The sequence below is a fragment of the Parasteatoda tepidariorum genome, chromosome 2 (genome assembly GCF_043381705.1).
Source record: "Parasteatoda tepidariorum isolate YZ-2023 chromosome 2, CAS_Ptep_4.0, whole genome shotgun sequence".
Taxonomy (NCBI): Eukaryota; Metazoa; Arthropoda; class Arachnida; order Araneae; family Theridiidae; genus Parasteatoda; species Parasteatoda tepidariorum.
This window is the reverse complement of record NC_092205.1, coordinates 32,867,457-32,891,990: the sequence shown is the minus strand read 5'-3', so window position 1 is coordinate 32,891,990 and position 24,534 is coordinate 32,867,457. Positions and strand designations below refer to the sequence as shown.

General features: G+C 30.6%; 1 protein-coding gene across 1 annotated transcript in view; it reads right to left on the bottom strand.

Annotated features, from left to right (window-relative positions):
- Nucleotides 1-471: 471 nt before the first annotated feature.
- The window catches only part of LOC107436946 (potassium voltage-gated channel protein Shaw), a 163,515-nt gene continuing 139,452 nt past the window's right edge, over nt 472-24,534 (bottom strand). The window contains exons 6-7 of the mRNA XM_016048785.4: nt 8,753-8,905; nt 472-1,334 (exon numbers count right to left, since the gene is read on the bottom strand). Of these exons, the coding sequence (XP_015904271.1) occupies nt 1,213-1,334; nt 8,753-8,905 (275 nt within the window). The 3' untranslated portion in view covers nt 472-1,212. The remainder of the gene's footprint in view (nt 1,335-8,752; nt 8,906-24,534) is intronic.

The following is a 24,534-nucleotide window of genomic DNA, read 5'->3' as shown; positions in this document are numbered from 1 at the left end:
TTAAAGATAAATAGGTCTGCACTGCATCTAATTATTACCATAATGTTATTTTATTATGATAGATGTTAATTACGTTTCAACAATTGAAATTGTAGTCCTAATGTTAATTGTTAATATTCCAAGTGTTACATAAATTAAAAAAAATTTTTTTTTTGGTAGTTAACATTTTATTAACATTATATGGAAGTTTTTATGTGTGCATTTAAGGTAGACTTAAGGCATATGATATAATTAAGGCTTTTGGTATCAAACCGAGCCCAAAGTGCTTTTTGGAAACCGATTTTATTCTTTAATATCCTTGATTTAATCTGAATTAATACTTTCATTATTTTAATTTTTTTTTAATAAATAAATTACTTCTTTTTGTATTTTTTCTTTAGTAAAAACATATTACTTAAACTTTTAGATAGGGAATATTTTATTACTAATATAAAAAGGAAATATATAAAATTTTAATTCTATGATCTGGTGTTTTTGTATTTCCAAAGTAAATTGAAAATAATCAATTGAACTTATTTTGAAACCAAAAGCCTCTCTTTGGGTTTTATTTGACAAACCAATGAAATAAATAATTTTGTATGAGTATTAATTTTGGCAATGTATAAGACTTTTTGTCTTGTGCTATCTTTTCATATAAGGCAGTGTCACGACCTTGTTAAACACTTCTTATTTTGGTCCTTATTATATAATATATTTTGCAAAATAATTTTTTCTTATTTTTAAAAGTCAAAGCGAAGACATGTACATATTTCAACAGCTAAGTTCATTGCCTTGTTTGTAGAAAACTTATTAGAGATAGTATCTTCAAAGATGTGTATCTGGTAATTTTTGTCCAGATTGCATGTTTTTAAAGCCATATCTTCCTTCAAGAGAGGAAAAAAAAATTTAAAAGGTAAACAACAATCTATCGGAATTAAAATTTAGAAAAATTAAATCCAGTTTAATACATATATTTTCGCTAAATTGGTCCACAGCATATCCTTGGCAGAATAACTTCTTTGCTTGTGTTTTATCACATTAACGCTCAGTGTTATAAGACTCGTTTCTTTTAATTTATAAAATTTAACAACTCCTTCAACAAGAACCCATATAACTTTTTAGCTGTATTGGAAGTTTGTCACTTTCTTTTTAGTACCATATATTTAAGTTGCAATTGTTTGCGAGAAACTTAATTGGTTAAAATGAATCACGTGAAGTCGCTTGTGGAAGTATTCACGCATCCATACGCATAGTTGTAGATCCAGGTGAGTTAGAAGCTTGCACATCTTGCTTGGGATTCAGGTTGTTTCCTGGATTTCCGTTCCCTGTCCTTTCGGGAGATTTCAAGGGATCACCTAAGAAATCATTTTTTAAAAAAAATTAATTTATATTACAATATATAGATATAGTATTAGAATATATAAATATACCATTTAAATGAATATGAGGGAATTTAAATAAAAACCTTACGAAATTTCCATAATAAGCATATCAGTAAAAACAGTACTTCCTCGGGGCACAGTCAGTTTTTGGTTGAACTACTGACTACAGGGCGATGTGTCCCCTGAAGAAGTATTGTTTTTACTGACATGCTTATTTTTGAAATTTCGTTTGGTCTTTATTTAAGTTCTCCCATATTTATTTAAATTGTGTGCTAACGACAATTTTGGTTTTTGCTGGTTTGTTTGGTTTTGCACTTTTCCAATTTGACTTATTGTATTTAAAATTTTGGTCTTCATTTTTGTTATTCCATTTTTTATATTTTTAATATATAAATATAGTATTACAATACATAAATATACAGCATAGTTGCCACATCCACTGGATTTCCCAGTAGACTGATTATTTGAAATTGTCTTTTTAACGGATCTTCTGATTTCATCGAAATTAAAATAGTTGTTCATTTTAGAAGATTCCCTAAAATCGGGAAATTTCATGAAGAAAGTCCCTATTAAAATAGGTTTTTTACTCAATTTTTGATTTCTTGAGTAATTAAATTAGTGTATTCTTAATAATAGTTAGCTTTATATGTAGTAATCGATTTGGAAGTTTTCTCTTCTAAATAAAGGATGAAAAAAAGAGTACAAGCAATGAACTATCATTGTAAGTTTAGTTTCCATCCTAATTTTAGAAATTTCTGGAAATGGAAAATATAAAAGTATACTTTCTGATGAAAATGTAAATAATGTTCTTGTAGAACAAGAAATGAGTTTTTATAGTAGATCAAAGTGTGTATATATCTTTTGCAGCACCCTATATTTTAAAATGGCCACTTATTTTATTCAGAATAAACTAGTCAGAGAATACTCATTTTTTCATATTTCTCAAGAAATAAAGTAAGTGATTGTAATGCGTCTACCACTACAAAAACACAATTCCTATTCTCTAGTGTATAAGACATATTAAATCGATTCTAGTGTGGAGTACTTCTTCATAGATGAAGGTTGACATTGTCGTTAACTACCATCCCCACATTGGTGACCCGGTCGCGATGTGAACACCTCTACCTTCACGGAAACGTCCACTTCGATTTGAACACGCCTACTTCGATAGATGGTCTCCATTGAACAGTTTACTTGCTACTTGTGACTGTGACATTATTCGTCTCCTCGCGCAGTTGCTTCTCAGTCTCGAGCACACACAACGTCGGCTTGCATACACTTGATTACTAATATCAGCACAGGAGCGGCCACGATCCTGAACTTAATACAGCTCTCACGATCAATATTTAAAAGTACGATGATCTTAATACAGCTCTCCTGGCTTCCCGCAGAACAGCAATGAATCAACTAATGTCATCTGTTCATCAAATTCTATCTCAGATATAATTCTGGTGGGGGAGTACTGTAGTGCGTCTACCACTACAAAAATACTATTCGAATTTGCTAGTACATAAGACATGTTAACTCAATTCTAATGTGGAGTACTTTTTCATAGATGAATGTTGACATTGTCGTTAACTACTATCCCCACAGGGTTACTTAGAGAATTCATTTAAAACTGTAGAAAAGCTTAAGTCAGGCGATTTTTCATACGTATCAATAAAGCTTAAAGTTTTTAGAGGTTTGAGGGACCAGCAATAAATTACGAACAAAAGAGAATATTTTTAAACATCCTATGCAAAAAAAAAAAAAAAAAAAAAAAAAAAAATTAATCAGCTATAATCTTGTACCTTATGTAAATTACGTTGATTATTATATGAAATAAAAGCGCAAAATAAGTTTCCCTAGCTTAAACATTCATGGAAATATGAACTTTTTTATATATATATATATTTTTTAAACTTAGTTTTCTTATTTTAACTGCAGAAATATTAAACAAAATGATTAAAAAATTTTAGAGTAATTTAAAATTAATTACAAAAAAACATAATTTTTAACATAATTAAAAAACATAAAAAAAACAAAACAAATCGTTAAAAATTTTGCAAGATATGAGCAGCGCAATATTTTCACACTGCGCTTGCGCAGAAAACATGAAATTTTTTTTAACATGAAATTTTTTAATAGATTGTTTTGAATCGTATTTGATAACTTATGTAAAAAGTCCGATTTGCATATCTTGAAAATTTAAAAGGTTTCTAGAAATTTTCTAAGTAGTTTTTGTTGATATGGAAATAAAGCTTTTAATGGTATGTGGTTTTCCACAAATTAAATTTTGTACTATTAAACAAGATTTATTAAAAATTATATAGGATCATACGCTGTTACATCATGTTTCATCTCACATGTTTTATTTCCTAATACCGTCACATATTGTTTTGGCAATCATTGTAGGGTATTCTCATTTGTCATGAAATTTTTTTATGATACAAAATGAAATATGTGGAAAATCCCTTATCATTTAGAATTTTTAATAGAATACAAAAACTACTAAAAATTTGCTTTAAACTTTAACATTTTCAAGGCATTCAAAGCAGACTTTTTTCAGAAACTACCATATACGATTCAAAATAAAAATATGAAATAATTTTTAAAAATATTTTCCGCCCATTTCGTAGTAAAGAATTACTTCAAATACGCATTTCTTGCGGAATTTGTAACGATTTTTTTTCTTGTTTTGAAATATTTTTTATTGTTAGTTAAAAATTACTCTAAAAATTTTGTTTAATTTTATTGAATATTTCGGCAGTTAGAGTAAGAAAACGTAAATATAAAAAGTTTTTTTTTCTATAAAAATGACCATATTTCCATAAACTTTTAAGCTAGGTTTACGAAATTTTGTGTAGTTATTCCATATGATATTTAACGTAATTGACATGAGATACAAGATTATTTCTGTATTTTTAAATGTAGGGTGTTCAAAAACATTCTTTTTCGCTAGTAATTTATTGCCGGTTTCTTAAACCTCTAAAATTATTGGTTGGTTGGTTCTAATTTTACTTGCCGCACGGGCAAGCCTGCTTGGTGAAACCGAGCAAATTTAAGGCAGAGTGCGCAATTCTTATTTTTCAGTGGCGCCATCTATGGTCAATAATTCGACTTCGCCACATCATACGTCACACCTGTTTATAAGGCAGACCCATTCATACATCCATTCATTCATCCACAGATCGTAATTTTGACGTGAATCAGAGAACTATCGATCTCCAATCCAGTACCCCCAGAGGTATTGATTTGTTATGGGGATATGGAGGACTTTTGTGACTCGACAGATTTAGCGTGCATCAGTCACTTTACTACACGGGGAGTCTTCGGCCTGCGTGGTTCGAACTCTCGGACATGGGCCCAGCCCCCTACCGATCTGGCTATCCCGGCCTTCTAAAATTATTTATTGCTATGAATGAGAAATCGCATGACTCAGGAGTTGATTTAACAGTGAAGATATGGTTTCTTTTCTTTCACATTTAATGATATTAATTTTTGAAATTAAAAGATTAATTTATCATTCAATTAAACATTTAAGCAATTTTTTTTACAATAGCTGCTTAGGAAAAGAGAAATTTTTAGGATCTGATTTTGTTCAAGTTTTCCTTATAACAATGTTACCATGCTTTATTTTTCAAAATCTCTCTGTGAAATAAAAACATTATTTTTTAAGTTTAACTGAAGCTGACATGTAGTTCCTTTCATCCCAATGAATAATTTATCGAATAAAGAAATAGGATTGAATTGTAAAGTAAAAATATTCAGCAAAAAAAATTTTTCTTCTTCATTTTATCAAGAAAAGTATGTTTAAAGAATTTTCGTTGTTTGCTGGGAGAAAAGGATTTAAGTATAAAAGTGTTGAATAATAGAAGAAGGGAGAAAATATCAATATCTTTTTTGCATAACTTAGCTTAGAAAAAATGAATACTTAAAAAACAGCTTATGAACAATGCACCATTCGCTAAAAATTATAACTTTATATTTATCTATGAAGGACTTGGGGCAATATAATAGGCAACATTTAACAATTATTTTAGAGGGCTACATACTTTAACATTCTATGTTAGCAATAATATGTATCTATTTAATGTACTGTTTTCTCGGATTGTATTATCGGAAATTCCGGAAACTAATGAAGTAACTATCTGGAAAAAATACCTTGAAACGTTTTGAAGAAGAAATGCCATTTTTGGAAAAATGTGGCCATTACCTTAAAGAAACAAAAGTGTAAAAAAGTTTAAAGTGTAAAAAAAAACAAACAAAGAAACAACCATTGACCGTTAATAATGGATGGGTATTTTATAATTGCTTATTGTTGTATGATTGCCTATATGTATTGATGCCTCGATTGACCCCTTCTAAAACATAATTTTATGTGTTTTTATCTATGAACTATACACAAACTATAAGTTTTAATCTATATTTTCTAACAGTAAAGCTTTGTCCCAATTTTAATGCGATTTTTGCCCACTAGTTTTTTTTCTCCAAATCCCTTGTGGAGAAGTTGTGCCTCATTATGAATAGGTGAAAAAAAAAGTTCTTTTTTTGTGTGTATTTTTTATGAATAACTAATATTTTTCAATATTCTGCTTTCAAACTTCAAAGTTTTGTTTTAAACTATTAATAAGGAAAAATATTTCGTAAACTACATTTTCTCGATACAGAAAAAATTTGAGCACAATTATGAACTTTACATTTATTAAAATTCTGTAAATGCGACCAATATAAAACTTGAATGGTATTTCGAAAAATGTCAGGGCAATGTATCAGAAATTGGTGAGAAGGAATACAAAGAAATATCAAGGAGATTGTGGTTTGCGAACATAATGATCTTCCTTAATACATATTTTAAGATCACTGCAATATTCAGGTTATTAATTAATGATCTTCCTTAATACCTATTTAAAGATCGCTGCAATGTACTGGTTATGTAATGACCTTCCTTAATACAGTTTTAAAGATCGCTGCAATATACTGGTTATTCCGTTATGACCTTCCTTAATACAGATTTAAAGATCGATGCAATATACTGGTTATTCCGTAATGACCTTCCTTAATATGTATTTTGAGATGGCTGCAATATACTGGTATAGTTATTCAATAATGACCTTCCTTAATATGTATTTTACTGGAATACTTTTACGGAATTTTTATACTTTTATGATAGATACTTTTTATGGAATAACCAGTATATATACTGCAATATACTGGTTATTCTATAATGACCTTCATTAATACATATTTTAAAATAGCTGCAATATACTGGTTATTCCAAAATAAATAAATAATTGGGTACTTGTACTTCAAGAAGAAAAAGATCACAGATACGCTCACATGTGACCTATGACGTCTGCTTCAGCTGATCGCTTATAAGCAAAATGGCGTGTTGAAGTTGAGCTAAGTTTCTCCACTTGAGTTTGAATGTTAGTTAATGTGAAGTTAACTAAATACAGCTCCGTATCGCACATCGAATTTATTGAAATATAACTCTTTCTCGTCTACATCTTTTACTTAACTTAGATTTATTATCTGTTTACGTATTTTATTGTAACCATGATATATTTTTGTTTTGTGTACCTGAAAACTTCGATGCATAATTAGTTTATGTTCTACGTGACTTCATGCCGGTTTTTGCGTTAAATAAGAAATATATAGTGAAAGAATTGAAATCCTTGTAAAAGAATCTTTGAGTAAGAATATCGAATGTATCACTTAAAAGAATTGATACTTGACAGGCTTAACTTACTCGAAATGGAATGGAAAGAACAGTTGCTAACGTAAACAGATATCGCGTTGCAACAACCTATCAGTAACGAGATACCCACACTAAAGTGAAAAGAACTTTGAGCGAACCTAACCTCTCTCCTGACTAAACTATTTGGATCATGTTTTTCAGATTGTGGCTACTTCACTTAATTTCAGCGTTAAGAATCTGACTTTTTCAAAATAAAAGGTAAATTTACAAAGAAAATACGTTTTTGTGTTTTAATACAAGACCTTTGAACTCTTGAGACTATATCTTTGTGTGTGAAAATTTGAGCGATAAATCAAAATTCATTAAAGACCTTCACAAACCAAAAAAAAAAAAAAAAAAAAAAAAAAAAAAAAAAAAAAAAAAAAATTAGTGAGCGTTTCAATACTATTTAAACCCTTATTTTCAGGCCAGAAGATATTCGAGTTGTTGCAATTTTTCACTTTTTATTTTTCATTTTGTGCACCGATATTTTTTCCAGTGTAAGTGAGTCTTAATGTAAAAGTCCATAGCATTTGATTTGAAGTGATGCTTACGCTTCAAAAGTGAATCATCTGTGCTTTTATAGAAGTTTATGTAAATAATTTGTTTAAAGTGGATTGGTACAATTCGCACCGGTACATTCGACGTAAACTATAAGCTTTAACTATAAGTAGTTATAATTATTTTAATATTAGTAGTAGTTGTCATTTATTTTTTGTACTTCTTATTTAACTTTCGATTCTCATATCGGATTTTATATATTTTATTTTATTTTTTTATAACCGTCGTTGAACATCTTACCTAATTTTAGGTTTATGACTACGAATGTTCAATGCCCTGGCCTTGTAATTTTGAACCCAAGCCGGAGGACAAGGGAACTCCTGGATTAAGTATGGGGAGAAATTTGGCTTCGCGGAGGACTTTTTGAAGGAACTAACCCGCATTTGCGTTACATGGAGAGGAAAACCACGGAAACCTTCCATGCTTAGTTTGACGGCAAGGGGACTCTAACCCATGATCCGTCAGCACTGTGGTTGGTGCGAACTAGGTGAGGAATTCATATCGACCAGCCATCGCTGGTATTCGAACCTTGTTCACCTCATTGGAAGGCAAACGCTCTAAGATTTTATATATTGCTTTGTGGGGTAACTACCACTACGATTATTAAAGATCAATTCACTAGTATGTAAGACATGCTAACTCTATTCGATCTTAGGGTACCTTTTTATAACTGACGGTTGACATCGTCGATAACACACTCTCCACAAATTGAAGTTGTTCAAAGTACCTCAAAATGATGATAATTCTGTCATAAACGACTTCTGGGTAAAGTTCACACCATTGTGAATTATGCCGGTATTTTAGTCGATTAATTACAGCTGTCGGTATTGAACTTGTTGTTTCAAGAAATTTTTAAAAAATGTACGTAATATATGTTGTGTAAGGAATGAAAAAAACAAACTGAATATTTGATGTAATGACCTGGTTTTCAAGCATGGGGAAGATGATTTAGTTTAAATAAGTTGTGCAATAAGAATCTGAGGGTTGCAGATGTATAATGGACATCATGTGGATTAAATTTTATAGAAATTGGTTTTTTCTCCAGACGACTTTAATTTAGAGCATTTTAATTCGGAAAGCTTTTTAGATATAACAGAGAGATAGCAATTACCTGTATTTGCTATTTCGGTAGAGACGTGTACTACCGTGTGATGAATATCAACAAGTCTTGCAGCTCTATCTATTGCACTCTGCCTCCGATTTCTAACAGGAGGTGGACCTGGCGTCTCATCACGGTTGTGATTTAGCATAGGTTCTTTTTCACCTGCAAGATTGTAAGAAATGTTTGTTTATTAAATAGAAAAGTCACTGCAACATTAGAAAATTTTAGTAGATTTTCGCGTTTTACGAATGAAAACTTATTTACTGCACAAATTAGAAAAATAGAAAATTCAATTTCGCTACGGAATATATTGAACAAAGTCGTGATTGTGTATGAGCCATGCAATGAACATGGCTACGAAGAATGCAGAGAAGAAAGATAGAGAATCAATTCCAGTCCCAGTGGTCTGTAAGTACTAGAAATGAACCTATCCTAACTGGCATTGTTGACCATAGGTTTGAATTTAGCGTTATAAATTGTACGAAAATTCAAAACACGTGGAAAACAGCATAACTTATGATTGTCTGTATAATCGGCGAATATACGCATATCCTTCCATTATTATGTCACTCTCATATGCACTTTATGGGATTCATGTCATGAGATCTAGCTGGCCACTTCAGATACTCTGATTATCTTCTGCGTCAAGTTATTTTTCAACTGGCCCAGCTTTGTGTGAACTCTTATTGAAATGCATAAAAATCAACTTTATAAGAATGAGTCATATAAAAATGATTCTACGAAAAATATTGAACCCTGTAAACTCTTGGGTTCGCGAAGAATGGTGATGTTTGTAGAATTAAAACTAATTTTTAAATTAAGAAGTTATGTAAAGATATAGATATCGTAAGCACCATAAAAGCGCTGAACGGCTGTAGTGATTAGATAACTTTATAAGAATGGGCAAAAACAGAGGCACGAAAAAGTTTAAAAAAAAAGAAAAAAAAAACAGGAAAGGGGCAAAGTGAAGGACCCCAAAACGATAGTTATATAAAGTTGTAGGATATTTTGATGTGTTGTCATGAAATGCGCAACTTATATATAAAAAAAGGTAAGGTTGGGTCCTGCCCCAACACGGAGCTTTTGGAGCTCACTCCAAATTCTTCCAATTTTTGAAAAGTAAGCAATAATTCGACTGCTGACTTCTCGGACGAGCCAGTTTATAGTTTTCACGTGAAGTGATTATTAATAATAATTCTTAAAAAATAATAAATTACAATTCATGAATTTTCGAAACTTAGAGAGCATTCATATAAATCTAGTTCAATCATTTCGCTTAAAATGCACTAATCTTATTCTCAATTTCAAAATGTATATTTTATATGAATTTTCATTTTTATGGAAAGATAACAATAAAAATGCCAGTACGGCAGTGCGGCGTTGGAAAATATTTTGTAATAAAGTGAAAAATTTGTTTTCAGAACATTTTGATTCTACACAAAGTTTGTATATAACGAAAAGAGAAGAATAAAATATTTTGACTCGTCTCTTAAGATTAAAATCTGAAGATTCGTCTCTTAAGATTTAAAATTGATTAAACTTATTTGTCTGTTTTCGAGCAATTTCGTCAAATATTTTGGAGCAACCTCCGAAAATTCCAAGTCCAGGAACAGACCCGATATGAAAGTTTGGAAATGGGTTAAGAAGAAGGCTAAAATCCTTCATGGACTGTAGTGCCACGGAGTAATTAAATAAAAGCTAAGATTTGATATTCGTAAACATTTGTATAATCTCTTAAACAACATAAGAATTTGTTATGTAGTTTTTATTTTACGTTTGACTTTTTAATTTCCTTTTCACACATGAGTGCATTTAAGTTTTATTTTATTTTTTATAATTTCAATTTGACACATATAATTTTATATTTTAATATTTTTATACGTTATTTTCTATTTTCTGAAAGTTTCACGATCATTATTTAAATAAATTTAAAAAAAAAGTAATGAACAATTATTAAACAAACACTTTTAACAGGAATTTATCTTTGGATAAATTAATTATGTGATGAATTGCAAGTATTTTATTTTTCTCTATTAGTTCTGAAAATAGAAATGGCGAGCCTATGACATGCGTGCCACTGGGTGTCACGTGACAGCTGTTTCGACCACACGCGAGAAGTAGATTTTAATTTAGTTTTATTCACTTAGATTCACTGCAAATGTCAGTTCAGAAAAAAATCACTTACACTAACTGCTATCAAAGGTGGATTCAGAAACAAGCACGATTTTGCATGCCATTTTTATATTTTACTCGAACGTTTTTAATTTAATTCTTTATTTTTTCCTCTATGAAAGTATACGTTGAAAGGGAGACTGATATTTCCTGGGGGAGTGCTATGAGTTGCAAACATGTAACACGAGCAAATTTGAAAATTTTGAGAAAATTGCAATGTTAAATTTGTATGATGTTTGAATCTCCTTACATAATCATGTAATCAATTTAATGTTATCCACTTAAAGAAATTGTCTTACTTAAGATTTAAGAGAATCTAGCTATGACAAAAACCTTGATTAAACTGGCACACTCATCGAAAAACGTGCGCAGTTTTCTAGAGATTTACAAATGACACGACAAAGAAACTAAAAAAGTAAAAATAATTAAAGGGGCCCAAGATTTCGACTATTTTTGTTTGGTCTGACACAGTAATTCATATTTCAATTGAAAATATGGTGAGATGCCATAAATGATTATGTGGCATGTGTCAAAATGCTAATATTTAACCTGAAAAAGTGCATTTATGTATCTCATTTTATATATTTATTTTTAGTTCTTGCATATTATTGAACTTATCTTAAACGGACTGTTTTTTCGTGTGTTACTTCATTTTTCGATGTTTTTTCCTGTTCACTTTTTGTTGCTTTTGATTATTTTAGGTTTAGTTTGTTTTCCGCTTTTCTTAATTTCTCTTTCGGTGTCATTGTTGGTTTATTTTTGCTAAAACGAAATCTCGCATAATCTTGTGACGATCACAAACCTTATATGTTTTATTTTCTAAGAAAGGAGCTTAAAGAAGCTAAAGGTGATCACTTACTTTTCAAGTTTATGAACTTCTTAGAAAAAGCTTTCATTTTCTTTTTCTTTTAATGACCGTCGTTGAACAGCAGACCCAATTTTGAGTTTACGACTACCAAAGTTCAATTCCTTTGTCTTGTAATTTTAAATTTAATCTAGAAGACAAGAGAACTCCTGGATCAAGTATTGGGAGATACTCGCATTCGTGGAGGATTTTTTGATGTAGTAACTAACCCGCATTAGCCTTACATGGGCAGGAAAACCACAAAACCTCCCACGTTTAGCCTGATGGTAAGGGGACCCATGATCCGTCTACCACTGAAGATATTTTACATCATCACTGGGTCAGCCAGCCAGGTGTCGATGATCAGCAGCTTGAGCTAGGTGCGGAATTCGTATCTACCAGCTATCGCTGGGATTCCAACCCGGGTCACCTCATTGGGAGGCGAGTGCTCTATCCTCTGAGCCACCATGGCTCTTCATTTTATTTTCTATTGAAGAAGTACTTAGTAAATAATTGTACTTTTTCATTTCGAGTGGGCAAAAAACAATCACCAAACTATTCTTAAGGCCAGTGACTGGTTTAACATGTATTGAAGTTACTGGTGCTATGGAAATCGATACCTTATTTGTTAATATAATTACTCTGGTAGAATAACTTTATGTACTTCCCTTCCTGAAGCGGTTACATAAGATTATTTCCTTTTTCTGTGAAATACATTTTTCTTTCATTGTTTCATCTATATTTAATAACATTGCACTTGAATCTACATAAAAAAAATATTATAATGCATTTTACGAAAGATCATAAAATATATCTATAAGTATTAAAAGTCATTTTGCGGAGTAAACAGAAGAAATTCTAACAAAATAAAGTTTGAAGAAAACCAGGCAACAGGCGTGTATAAAGTTATATTTCATCACGAGATGGACTTGAGACGAAGCCCAGGCGTTTTCACTTTGACTTTAAGGATAAGACCTGGTCATTTCGAGTCAGAAAGAATCATATCAATTTTATGAGGAGGGCGCTTAAGAGTTACAACGTGATATTTACGACACTTTCATTCTTCCTGGCAAGTGTATCAGTCACGAATCAGTTCTGGATGGTTGGTTTTGATATTCAACTAGCGCCACCTATATTTACAGCCTGGTAAGTAATGATCGGTAATCTTAGTTTTATTCGGGGGAAATATTTATTACCAAGAGCGAGTCCTGAATCGATTTATCTAAAAGAACAGACAGTTGCAAAATTATTCCTTTTGTGGTTCTTCCTAGGTTTATTTGTCCTTTTCTTACACTCAATTTCACAATAAAGGAAAGCAAGTTCTCATAAAACATCCGGATATATAAAATGGGATTTATTTTTTCAACCCCACTCTTAGAAATAAAACTATCAATTTTTGACGATTCAACAATACCTGAGCTGTATTTCATTAATTTTGAGAATAATTTCGTCACAAAATCACAGGATTTGTGACAAAACGTAATCTCTCAAGTATATATCAAAAATGTTTCTTCAACTCGCAGTGCATTGTGGGAGATTGTTTACTAGAATAACGAAACTAGAATGAAGACTACACAATCGAAAATAAAGGTATGAAATCAGCCGACCTTGCTATATGGTGGTTAATGAGTTAACCTCGTACCAGAAAGATCCCGGATTCGAATCCCGCTTCAGGCATGTGTGTAATTTATCTTTCTGTTCTATTTCTCCTCCCTATGTTGTTTGAGTGACATTGCATCTATATAGTACCCATGATAAAGTGATTATTAGAAAAGTTAAGTACATTAGGCGCATCGAGGTTTTCTTTCTCTCTCTATTTTTTTAAATAGAATGACGAAACATTTTTTTAATTTTGACAAAATTCGTTTCTACAAAGAAGTGATAGTTATTACGCCACTTTGACGAACTTTTTGTTCGGAGCATATACCAGGAAGCGGTTTCGTAAAGAACGAAGAAAGTTTCGTGAAATTTGAGCAAGTATTTTTTTTTAATGATATGATAGCTGAAAATAATTAACACAGTTCTCATCTTTCTGGATATTGATTAACTAAAAGTAGTTAAACAACATCGTTAAGTTTGCTTAATTATTTTGTCAATATAGATAACCACTGTTATTTCCGGAGTGGAACACTGACAGCGGACGTATAATTTCATTAGGATATCTAACTTCCATTGGAGGGACCTTACCAAATGCGTCATGCTTTTTTCGGTAAAAATAACTTTGGAATCAACCAATTCTCACAACCTTAGTTTCTGGCATGTAAAAACAACTATGGTCTCTCTACTAAATGCATACATTTTGCAAGATTTTCATTAAACTAATCAGTAAAGTTTTACGTCTATCAGTTTTGGGTTTTGAGCATTATGTCATAGCGTTGATCACAGCTCTGGATTCGGTGATTGAAATGTTCGAATCCAACTCAGATTGTGGACTTCCCTGAAAGTTCGGCTACAAATTATGCTCAGTTAAAATTTCTACCGAATCCCCGGGAAAGTATTAATTGCTAAGATATAATCTCTTAACAATTTTTTTGTAACATTACTTATATATTCTTTTAATTTGTTTGATAATTTAACTGCTAATCTAAAAAAAAACCTCTATCCTAAGTTATCTACTCCATTAATAACAGTAGATAATTGGATTTAAATAATTTTATCTCAATACATCTAACTCTAAATCGAAGTTTATTCTCAGCACCAAGTTGACGAAGATGAGAAAATATTTTGGAAAAAGACGCAATTTTTTAATAACATGAATGATTGCTAAGACGGAAAAGCATAAAATGAAATAATTTAATTTTCTGCGCAAAAAAAGTAAGAAATAAAACATTGTTCGCAACTTATAATAATCGAATTGATATAGTCTCAGCTAATATTTCAGGTATTATGTTCATTTTATATAAAATTGTTCTTAAAATGTGTAGTAAATCTTGTACATTTTTGAAGGCGGATTTTTGAATAACAATAACAACATCAAATAAATCGCAGAATTTTCATCTATTTTCATTAAAAGTTCTATTAGAAAGTCTTACAGCACATTTTAAAATAAACTTGGCATAAAATGAAGGTAATACCTGGAATATTAACTGTGGTCATATCAACTCGATTTGTATTCATTCTTGGTACTAGATCAATATCCAAATGTTAGATCAGATCAGGTCTCAAAACAGATGATTTTTTTTCTCCTGTTTTCTTACTTTCATCCATAAATGTTATTTTAGATAAGGGAGCAATCAAATTAAATTTTACTTAAATTGAATGCGCGAATATTTTGATGAGTTACGCAGTTGTAACTTTCTTCCTTCGAAGATGGCGGCAAACTTTCACTTTGTCGTAATTTTACTTTCTAATAACGCCATGGTGGCAATGGCTTCTCCCCGCCATTACTCTATCTTCCAAAAAATTATCAACCTCGCTTTTAAAAATGTTGTCACTTATAAAATTCACTTCACTTCTTCTCGAGTTGCAAGTACCCAATGGGATACCCGCAGGGGATGTAGAGCTGTTATCTCGATCATGGTTGGTAGTTGAAACGTGGCATTTGTTTACGTTAGCAGCTGTTCTTTCCATTCTATTTCAAGTAAGTCGAGCCCGTCAAGTATCAATTCTCTTAAGTTATACATTATTTTTCTTTCTCAAAATTTCAATTCTTTCACTATATATTTTTTACTTAACACCAAACATACCAACACTTAATCTATACCTATTTCTACCATAGCCGGTCAAATGACTGGACTTTATATTTCTTGATATTAGGAAGGAAATAAACTAAAAATAAGCCTTATCATAATTAAACAAAATTGTATATTGCCAATTTTTATGTATTACAAACACAAAGAATAAGAATTTCTAATTCATTGCTCAACGCATTTTTTAGATATACAGGATGTAAATTGTTCTCTCGGACAAATTACTGTTTGTGGTAGAAATAGGTATACTATAAGTATTATTCAAAACAAACAAAATACAAAAAAATAATAACAGTAGAATATTAACTGTATATAATTGTTGGAAAAAGTCATGAAGTCAAATGTGCAAAAACGATAAGATGATCGTATTTTCCATGCAAAAGTTCTAAAGCGATCATTTGACCTGTTATGGTATGTTTAGTGTTAACACAAAGACAGGTACGAAATTATGTAGAACATAAACAAACTAATTTTGCATCGATGTAGCTAGATACACAAAGCAAAAATATATCATGGTTGCAATAAAATGTATAAGCAAGTAATAAATCTAAGTTAAGTAATAAACGTTGACGAGCAAGAATTATATTTCAATAAATTCAATGTGCAATGCGTCGCTATATTAACTTCACGTTTATTAACAATTTAATTTATGCGGAGAAACTGAGCTCTACTTTAACATGCCATTTTTGCCTATAAACGATCAGCTGGTGCTGAAGTCATAGGTCACATGTGTGGGTATCTGTGATGTTCTTTTTGAAGTGCAAGTACTCCCAATTGCTTCAACAACGATGATTGTTGCTTCCTGCTCATAGATGACTCTGGCTACTTATAGCTTCGTAACTTCTTCTTTGGCAACTTTCTTCCTTCCAAGATTGCGGCAAACTTTTAATTTGTCTTAGTTTTACTTTTTAGTAACGCAATGGTGGCACTGGCTTCGTTTCGCCATTACTGTGCCTTCCAAAAAATTATCAACCTCGCTATTAAATATCTAATCGTACGCTGGACCTCCCAAATTCATGCGATTAGTGAGGCAAAATCTGTCGAAAAAATGGAATCGCTCATAGAAATCACTTCAAACTTCGAGTTGCAAGCACACAATTCTGCATAACAAAAAAAATTTGAAATGCACAAAGGAACTGTTTAAATAATAAATGGGCCCGCTGTGGACTGATCGTTAAGACATGGTTCCCAGCAGATCACCGAAGTCAATCATCACTGGTGGCTGTCAGTGTGCGGGTGGGTGACCACTTGGATCAGTCTGCATTGGGACCCAGGATATGGGGTATTGGTGCTTGCTAAACTGTTCTACCGTAAAGTGCTCGACTTCGCGTGCAGGTCGTCGGGCTATCAAAGAAGAGGTGCCATCCCCTCTGCAGAGGATCAAAATTGTGATGGCATGTTTTCGGATCATCCTCAGGGAACTCAGAAACTATGAGACTGATTNTCCAATTCTGCTTATTAACAAAATGTTAAAATGCTCAAAGGAACTGTTTAAATAATAAATGGGCCCGCTGTGGACAGATCGTTAAGACATGGCTCCCAGCAGATCACCGAAGTCAAGCATCACTGGTTGCGGTCAGTGTGCGGGTGGGTGACCACTTGGTTCAGTCTGTATAGGAATACAGGAGGTGGGGCATTGGTGCTCGTTAAACTGTTCTATCTTAAAGTGCCCAACTTCGCTTACAGGTCGTCGGGCTACCAAAGAGGGGGTGCCATCTCCTTTGCAGAGGATCAAAATTGTGATCTTCAGATCATCCTCAGGGATGTTTCCCAGACCGTCGCTAATAGCCCAGTGCGATATAAATGCAGCTCTAGTGCGACATAAATGATCTACAACTACAACAACTAAATAATAAATGATGTTAGAAAATATTTGCTTGCAATTTATTATATTTTCATAATTTTTTGTAAAAACATACATAGACTTCATTAAAAATTAACTATATCACTATTTATCTTGCTATGTTGTAGAAAAAATATAACTTCCAAAGGTGCTTTGTGAGTGCTGTCTCTAAACTCATAAAATTCTTGGATAAGAAGTTCTCTCAAAGACAAATCCTCGGTGACAAAACTGAATGAAAGTTTATATTTGCTTTTGTTTATCCATTAAATGAAAGTCATTCAGTCAGCTCATTATGCCCCACCCGATATCCACGAACAAAACTCACCTTCCGTAATGAGATATTTATTTCTCTTGGAAATAATGAAATGGTAATTTTTATTTGAAATGGAAATGAATACCGGCAGCTAATGGCAATAATATCTGCCGCGGTTGGCGCGTCCCAAATCCTCCATAAAAATGGCGAAGTTATTCTTCTTCTGAATATGAGGCTAATGATTTCAATGTGTTTTAATTCTAAAACGACTCTCCAGAGCTATCGAATTAATGAGAAGTCATACGCTTAGCGCCGCTTTTGATTTTTAAGAGATCAATAGACAATTACCATGGAAGTCACATCATGGAGCAATCTTCGACAAATAGAATTCTCGATGAAATGGAATTTCAATTTAGAAGGTAGAGTCCATTTTTTGGGGGATTTTGTTTTAGAAAGCATTAGGTTATTCTTCGCTAAATACTACTTAAGCTGTCATCGCTGACTGAACTAATGCTTTCTTGATCTCCGTGCTATTTTTATCTAGGTAGAATGCTTTCTACATTTTGATTCTCTTGCAATGTATTGTAGTAGCTCTACAAATCTAAAAGTGAGAGTTGTATGCAATTATTGTTTTATTCATTCAAGTTTAATAATTTGCTTTAACGTTAAATGGGTTTAAATGTAATTAGCTTAAAATGCAACAAATGACACTTTTTTTAATAACGATATATTGCATGTCTTTGATAATTAAAACTAAAAATGCATTAAGCTATTCTTCGTTAAATGAATATTTAAGCTGTCTTCGCTGCCTAAACTAATGCTTTCTTGATCTCCGTGTTATTTTTTTATCTAGGTAGAATGCTTTCTACATTTTGATTCTCTTGCAATTTATTGTAGTAGCTCAGCAAATCTAAAAGTTAGAGTTGTATGCAATTATTGTTTTATTCATTCAAGTTGAATAATTTGGTGTAACGTTAAATGGGTATAAGAGTAATTAGCTTAAAATGCAAAAAATGAAAATTTTTTTAATAACGATATATTGCATGTCTTTGATAACTAAGACTAAAAATGCATTAAGCTATTCTTTGCTAAATACTACTTAAGTTGTCTTCGCTGACTAAACTAATGCTTTCTTGATCTCTGTGTTATTTTTATCTAGGTAGAATGCTTTCTGCATTTTAATTTTCTCCCAATGTATTGAAGCTAACTCTACAAATCTAAAAATGAGAATTATATGCAATTGCTGTTTTATTAATTGAATTGAATCATTTGATTTGACTTTAAATGAATTTAAAAGTAATTAGTTTAAAATGCAACAAATGGCACTTTTTTGGTAACTATATACTGCATGTCTTGGATAATTAAGACTAAAAATGTACACTTCAGTATGTGATGCCTGTGAATTTCATTTGGGGGTGCTGCTGATATATAAGCAAAGCAGCTGACAGTTAAGGGTTGTTAAATGAGGAGCGTTGCAAGAAAGAACATTGTATTTCATTTTGAGCTGAATTTTTAGCGATACTGGATAATTATTGATAATGCAATTTTTCGCTCTGATTATCAAAGTTGACAAACCAGATCATTCAATTTAATGCGGTATTTCATCGCTTCTTTTCGTTTGAAGTCTATTCTAACTAGTTTAAGAACACTCTAGTATTACCGTAGATATCATAATGCTAAATTATTAATTTAAGATTCAATGGCACAGTAGTTAAGGCACTGAGCTGTCAATGCGAAATACTAGGGCTCGATCATATGTGGTAGCTGAAGTCCATCCAGCTTTAGATCGGTGGATATTCTGTAAAATGGAAAATAAAAGAGCATTTGAAGATTAATTTCGATTCGTTTTATATTAATGTTGGAAATGAAATATAAATAATTATTTGAGACATGTTCAGTTTAAAATCGACTTAACGCAATATGTTCGTTGTGAATTGAATTAAATCAACATTGGAGTCAAATACGATGACTCAAATGACTCAAATATTGTATTTCAAGTGAATTTTGAATATTATTTCGTATTTAGTTTCGCTTTCTAGATATGAACACTGTTACATAATAATAGGCATATGATATTTTTAATGTATTTTGCATTTAATCTTCAGTAACTGGTATATTCTGATGTATCATAAGGTCCAACGTCTGAACTGGGCCGGACGCATTTTAAGAATGAAGGATGATCGAACGACGAAAATAATTTTTTCTGGCGAAGCCAATAGGAGTTAGAAGAAGAGGCAGACCCAGATTGAGGTGGGCGGACTGTCTCCAAAGAGACTTTGTCTCAATACCTGAGAATGGATGGATGTGGCGCGAAGAAGGAAGGACTGGTCTCGTCTTTTTGAGAAACCCAGTGTTCATCCAGGACTGTTGAGCAATTGATGAAAGAATGAACTGGTACATTTATGTAGATTGCGTAGAATAGATAATATTCTGTTTATTGCTAAAGTAAATATATGTGAAGGATTTTTGTCCCCAAAGGCAATGTATGAAGTCAGTTCTTTCCTAATGCCAGTATATGAAGGCTGTTGTTCTATAGTGGCAATATAGTATGGCCGCTGTTCCATAGTGGCAATTTGCTAAAGCTGCTGATCGCTAATATCAATATATTTAAGGCTGTTGTTCTCTAATGACAATGTTGTTGATCTTTACGGTCAAATGCTAAGGCAATCTTTCTTAATGTCAAAGCATACGTGGAGAAAGATTTGTTAATAAAATTACCCTAATTGTATGGCAGTGGCATTTGCAAGAAAACCCTATTCCACGCTTATTATTACAGTTCTTATTACCAAACATTTAGTAAAAATACAAAACTCAAATGAAAATTTAACAGCATGAATGGTTTTTATGCCATGCTCTAAGATATCACGGTAAAAATACCAAATTTTTCCACATTTGCTACTAAACAGGATGGTAATAATACCATGTTTAATTGTTATTTTATCAATAGTCATTAGCAAAGCACTTATGTAAAACTTACAGTGCTATTTGGTGCTTCCTTAGAGATAGAAACACGGTCAGTATTACCATATTCTGGTAGTTTTGACCATAATTTTTTTCTCAGTGTGAAAAGTTTTCTTATGCTTTGAGTTTTTTAAACAATCACATTTTCTGTAAGAAATACATTGAAATTAGATTTCAAAACTTACGCAATTAATTATAGCAGTAGAAAATTTTTTTGTGTGTGATTTCTTCCCCCTCAAATGAAAAATTAAAAATTAAAAATTGCAAAGCGATGCTAAAAATACGTAAATTTAGAATCATTTGCTCAAGCTTTTCTTTTTTCTTCCTTAAAAATTTTATTTTTGACGAATAATGCATTATTTTAGTAATATAAATTTCTTTAACACAAGTTTTTTTTTTAGTAGTGCAAAATTTAAAACTAGTTAAAATAAATTTCATACGAAGCAGAACAATTTTTATTTTAACATTGAAGAAAAAGTCTCATTTTTCAGTTTTATTTTCTGAAGGGGAATATATTTGAAATCGACTATTTTAATTTAAATGCAAAGCGTTGATTCCATACTTTTCATCTTAAGACCTTTATCATAAGAAAGAAAAATTATATTCTTAAGCTATTTCTTCAAAAACTTTTCGAGTTGTATAAATTTTCCTCACCTGAAATATTAAGATATAGTTATTTCTAAAGCCTGAGTGTTTTATTTTGTATCACTTAGAAGTGTTTTTTCTTATTCTCATTCTCTAGATTCCATGTAACTTTTATTTTTTACTCATAGGGACTTGAAACTTTTAATATATAAGCAAAATGAAAAACACCACTGAAAAATGAACGAAGATATTATTCTTCACAGTGGTTTTCATTAGCCCCATTTACTCCTCTTTTTACTCCACTTAGAATTCAGAAGAAGTGGAATTGTGGGTAAACGAAGACAAATATTCCTAAGTTAGAAGTCACGTTTCTGTAATTGAAATGCTAGGCACTATTCGTTGAAGTTTTTTCCGAAAAATCCTTTAAAATAAAACAGGAATAGCTGTATTAGTTTCTTGGTCTAGAGAAGCTTTAGTGCAATTGAAAAGTTTTCTATGCGAAAGGAAATGGTCCATCGCTAGGAAACTAAATATTTAGCAATTCGTAATAAAACTTTAATAAGATGATAAGTCGAGAAATGTATTTACTTTCTGAAATTAAAATGCATTACAACATTATTTAAATTGGATTGTATAGAAACAAAGTTGTTTTCAAAGTGAATTTGAATTATTTTAAAATTTTGTTAACATTTAAAAGTCGGTTTGAGTTGTAAAATGAAAGAAGATAGTTATAGAATAAGATGCTTAGTTTTGGTATAGTTGCCAACTTTTTTGATGTTGAGATAAACTAAAATTTTTTATTGTGCACGTAGTCGCATTTTTTAAACTTACTTTTTCACAGGTAATGTTTTGCTTATTTATTTAGTCATTTTTTGCTTGTTTGCTTACTGACAACACATATTTTTATACGTTTATGAATCAATTTATGGCTTTATTGCAAAAACAATTTGTTTAAAAAGCAAGCACATTTCTAATAATATATTTGCACCAATTTTTTCAAACAATTCTCATTTTGTCAATTTTATTTAATTTTTGCGCTATAATACACCAAAACTTTTTACAGTGTAAAGTGAAGTTTGATAAATTATTTGGGTTATGATTTAGATTAATAAGTTTTGATTTATATGATGGCGCTGTTTTCCTGCTTTGTGGTACAATAAGCACCTTTCATTGCCTTTTTCAATAGGATAAGTACAGCTCGCAAAGTTGGATTTTACGAACTTTAATATTTAAAGTAAATATTTTAGAATATTTGTATCAAACACATTGTGTATCGGGGTGATACAAAGCTCAAACTTAACCATAAAATAATTAATTTGTATAAAAAGTCGTACAAAATTTTAATCATTTTATTCTTAATTTCTGTGATTACGTGTATTGTTACATTAGTTATTTAAGGCTGCGATACTTAGTGATTGTGAGGATTTCCTTTGAAAATATTTCCATTTTTATGAGTATAAAGTAAATATTCCTTTTTAATAAACCAGAGAAACTTGCAAAAAAAATATTACGAATAATGATTAAATATCTTAAAGTTGGGTGATTACATCATTCTATTTCTATGGATGTGGCATAGTTAACCATAATCAAAAAGTTTATTAAATTTTGTGAAACCAAACAGGGTCTTATTGTTAGAAAAGACGTTTTTTACTTTATCATTTTTAACGTACGAGAAACTTTACGAAAGCCATTTTTTTCCTCGTTAAGTAACTAATTGATATTTATTAACAATGTTTTTCCATTTAATTTCGTTAAATTTGTTCTACTTAAATTTCAAAACAAATTTTAAAGTTGTGAAATTTTTTAAAAAGTTTTAAAAGTATTCACATATTTAAAAGTTATAAACTGGATTCACCGGAACACATTTAAATGAATAAAATGGGGAAAAAATTCAAAAATATTAATTAGCTATATAATAAATAGGAAAGTTATTCTTAAATAATTCTTATATTAAGAAAATGGAATCTTTTTCCTATTTAAAGAATACTTTTAAAGCTTAAACTTGTCTCAAAAAGTTTTTAAAAGAAGTTAAAAAGTTTTAAAAGTATTTGCATCTTTGAACATTTATTAACTAAATTGATCTGAACACATTTAAATGAACAAAATGGGAAGAATTCAAAAATATAAATATAAATATAAAAAGTTGTGATTAAATAATTCTTATATTGAGAGAGGGAAGTCCTCTTCCTATCTAAAGAAGCCTTTTAAAGTTTAAAATTGTCTTCATAATTATAAAAATTTTCATTTGTAAAATTAAATTGGCAATGCTAGGAATATTTCTTTTCTGAATGAAAAACGTGCCGAGCTATTTAATTCCTCAATTAATTTTTCAAAATAATAAATGAAGCATATTTTTTTATAAAAAATTCTTTTATTTGAAAAGTAAAAGTTTAAAGAGCCTTTTATTTAAATTAAAAGTTTAAATTTTTAATGCATAAAAAAGTATCAAAGTTAATTTATTAGGCAAAATAAGCAAAAAATTATTATTTTTAGTTTTTCTACTTTTTCTAAAATTCCATAATAAATATTTTGTTTATCACGCATTATTTGTCTATTTAGTACCTATATTAACATATTTTTTCAAAACATATAGCTGCTTTTAAAATATGTACAGCTGAATGACTCAAGTATTTATTATGTTATTACAATATGCAGTATTTATTATGTTATTACAATATTTAATTTCAAGACACAAACTACAAAAACTAAAAAGAGACAATTTTGTCGCTTACTTTGGGAGTTTAAGGACACAATAAATTTCAGACTTTCTATCATAAAAGCAAAAATTTACTAGGCATTAAATTATTAAATATTTTGTCCTTTAAATTTTTAGCGCATAACATTCTGAATAATTAAACAGAAATTTTTTAATATCTTTAGTTTAAAAAAGATTAACAAATTATTTTATGATGCAAGGCGTTTAAATTAATTTGCTAACTAAATATAATCCAATAATCTCAGTAAATTTACGAGTTTTTCTTTAAAACTTAGAACATTATTTCCTTCGTGGTATATTTAAAATGTTTCGTAGTATATTTTTCATAATCCTTTGAAAATTAATGTTCGTGTTGAGTTTAAAAGAAAAATGCACATATTTCAAATCATTTTTAAGCTGCCTTAAGTTAATGTAGTAGGATTAAGTGGGTTTTCCGATGCAAAGCGATTTGTTTATTATTTATTAAAACTGTGTCAAACACTAAGTCTTTTTTGACATCTTTTTGACGTTAATATATTATTCTAGGAGGAAGTTACTATTTAAATATATTTCAAAATATTCAGCTGAATAACTAGCAAAAATAACAGTTTATCATTAATTTAGAATTTTATTGATAGTAGTAGTGATAAGAAAAATAAAGCGATTTCATAAATCATTTTGAATTTTCATTAAAAACTTAAAAGGGTTCACCTGTTTATATAAATTACAAAAAGTTGCAATTTATAAAA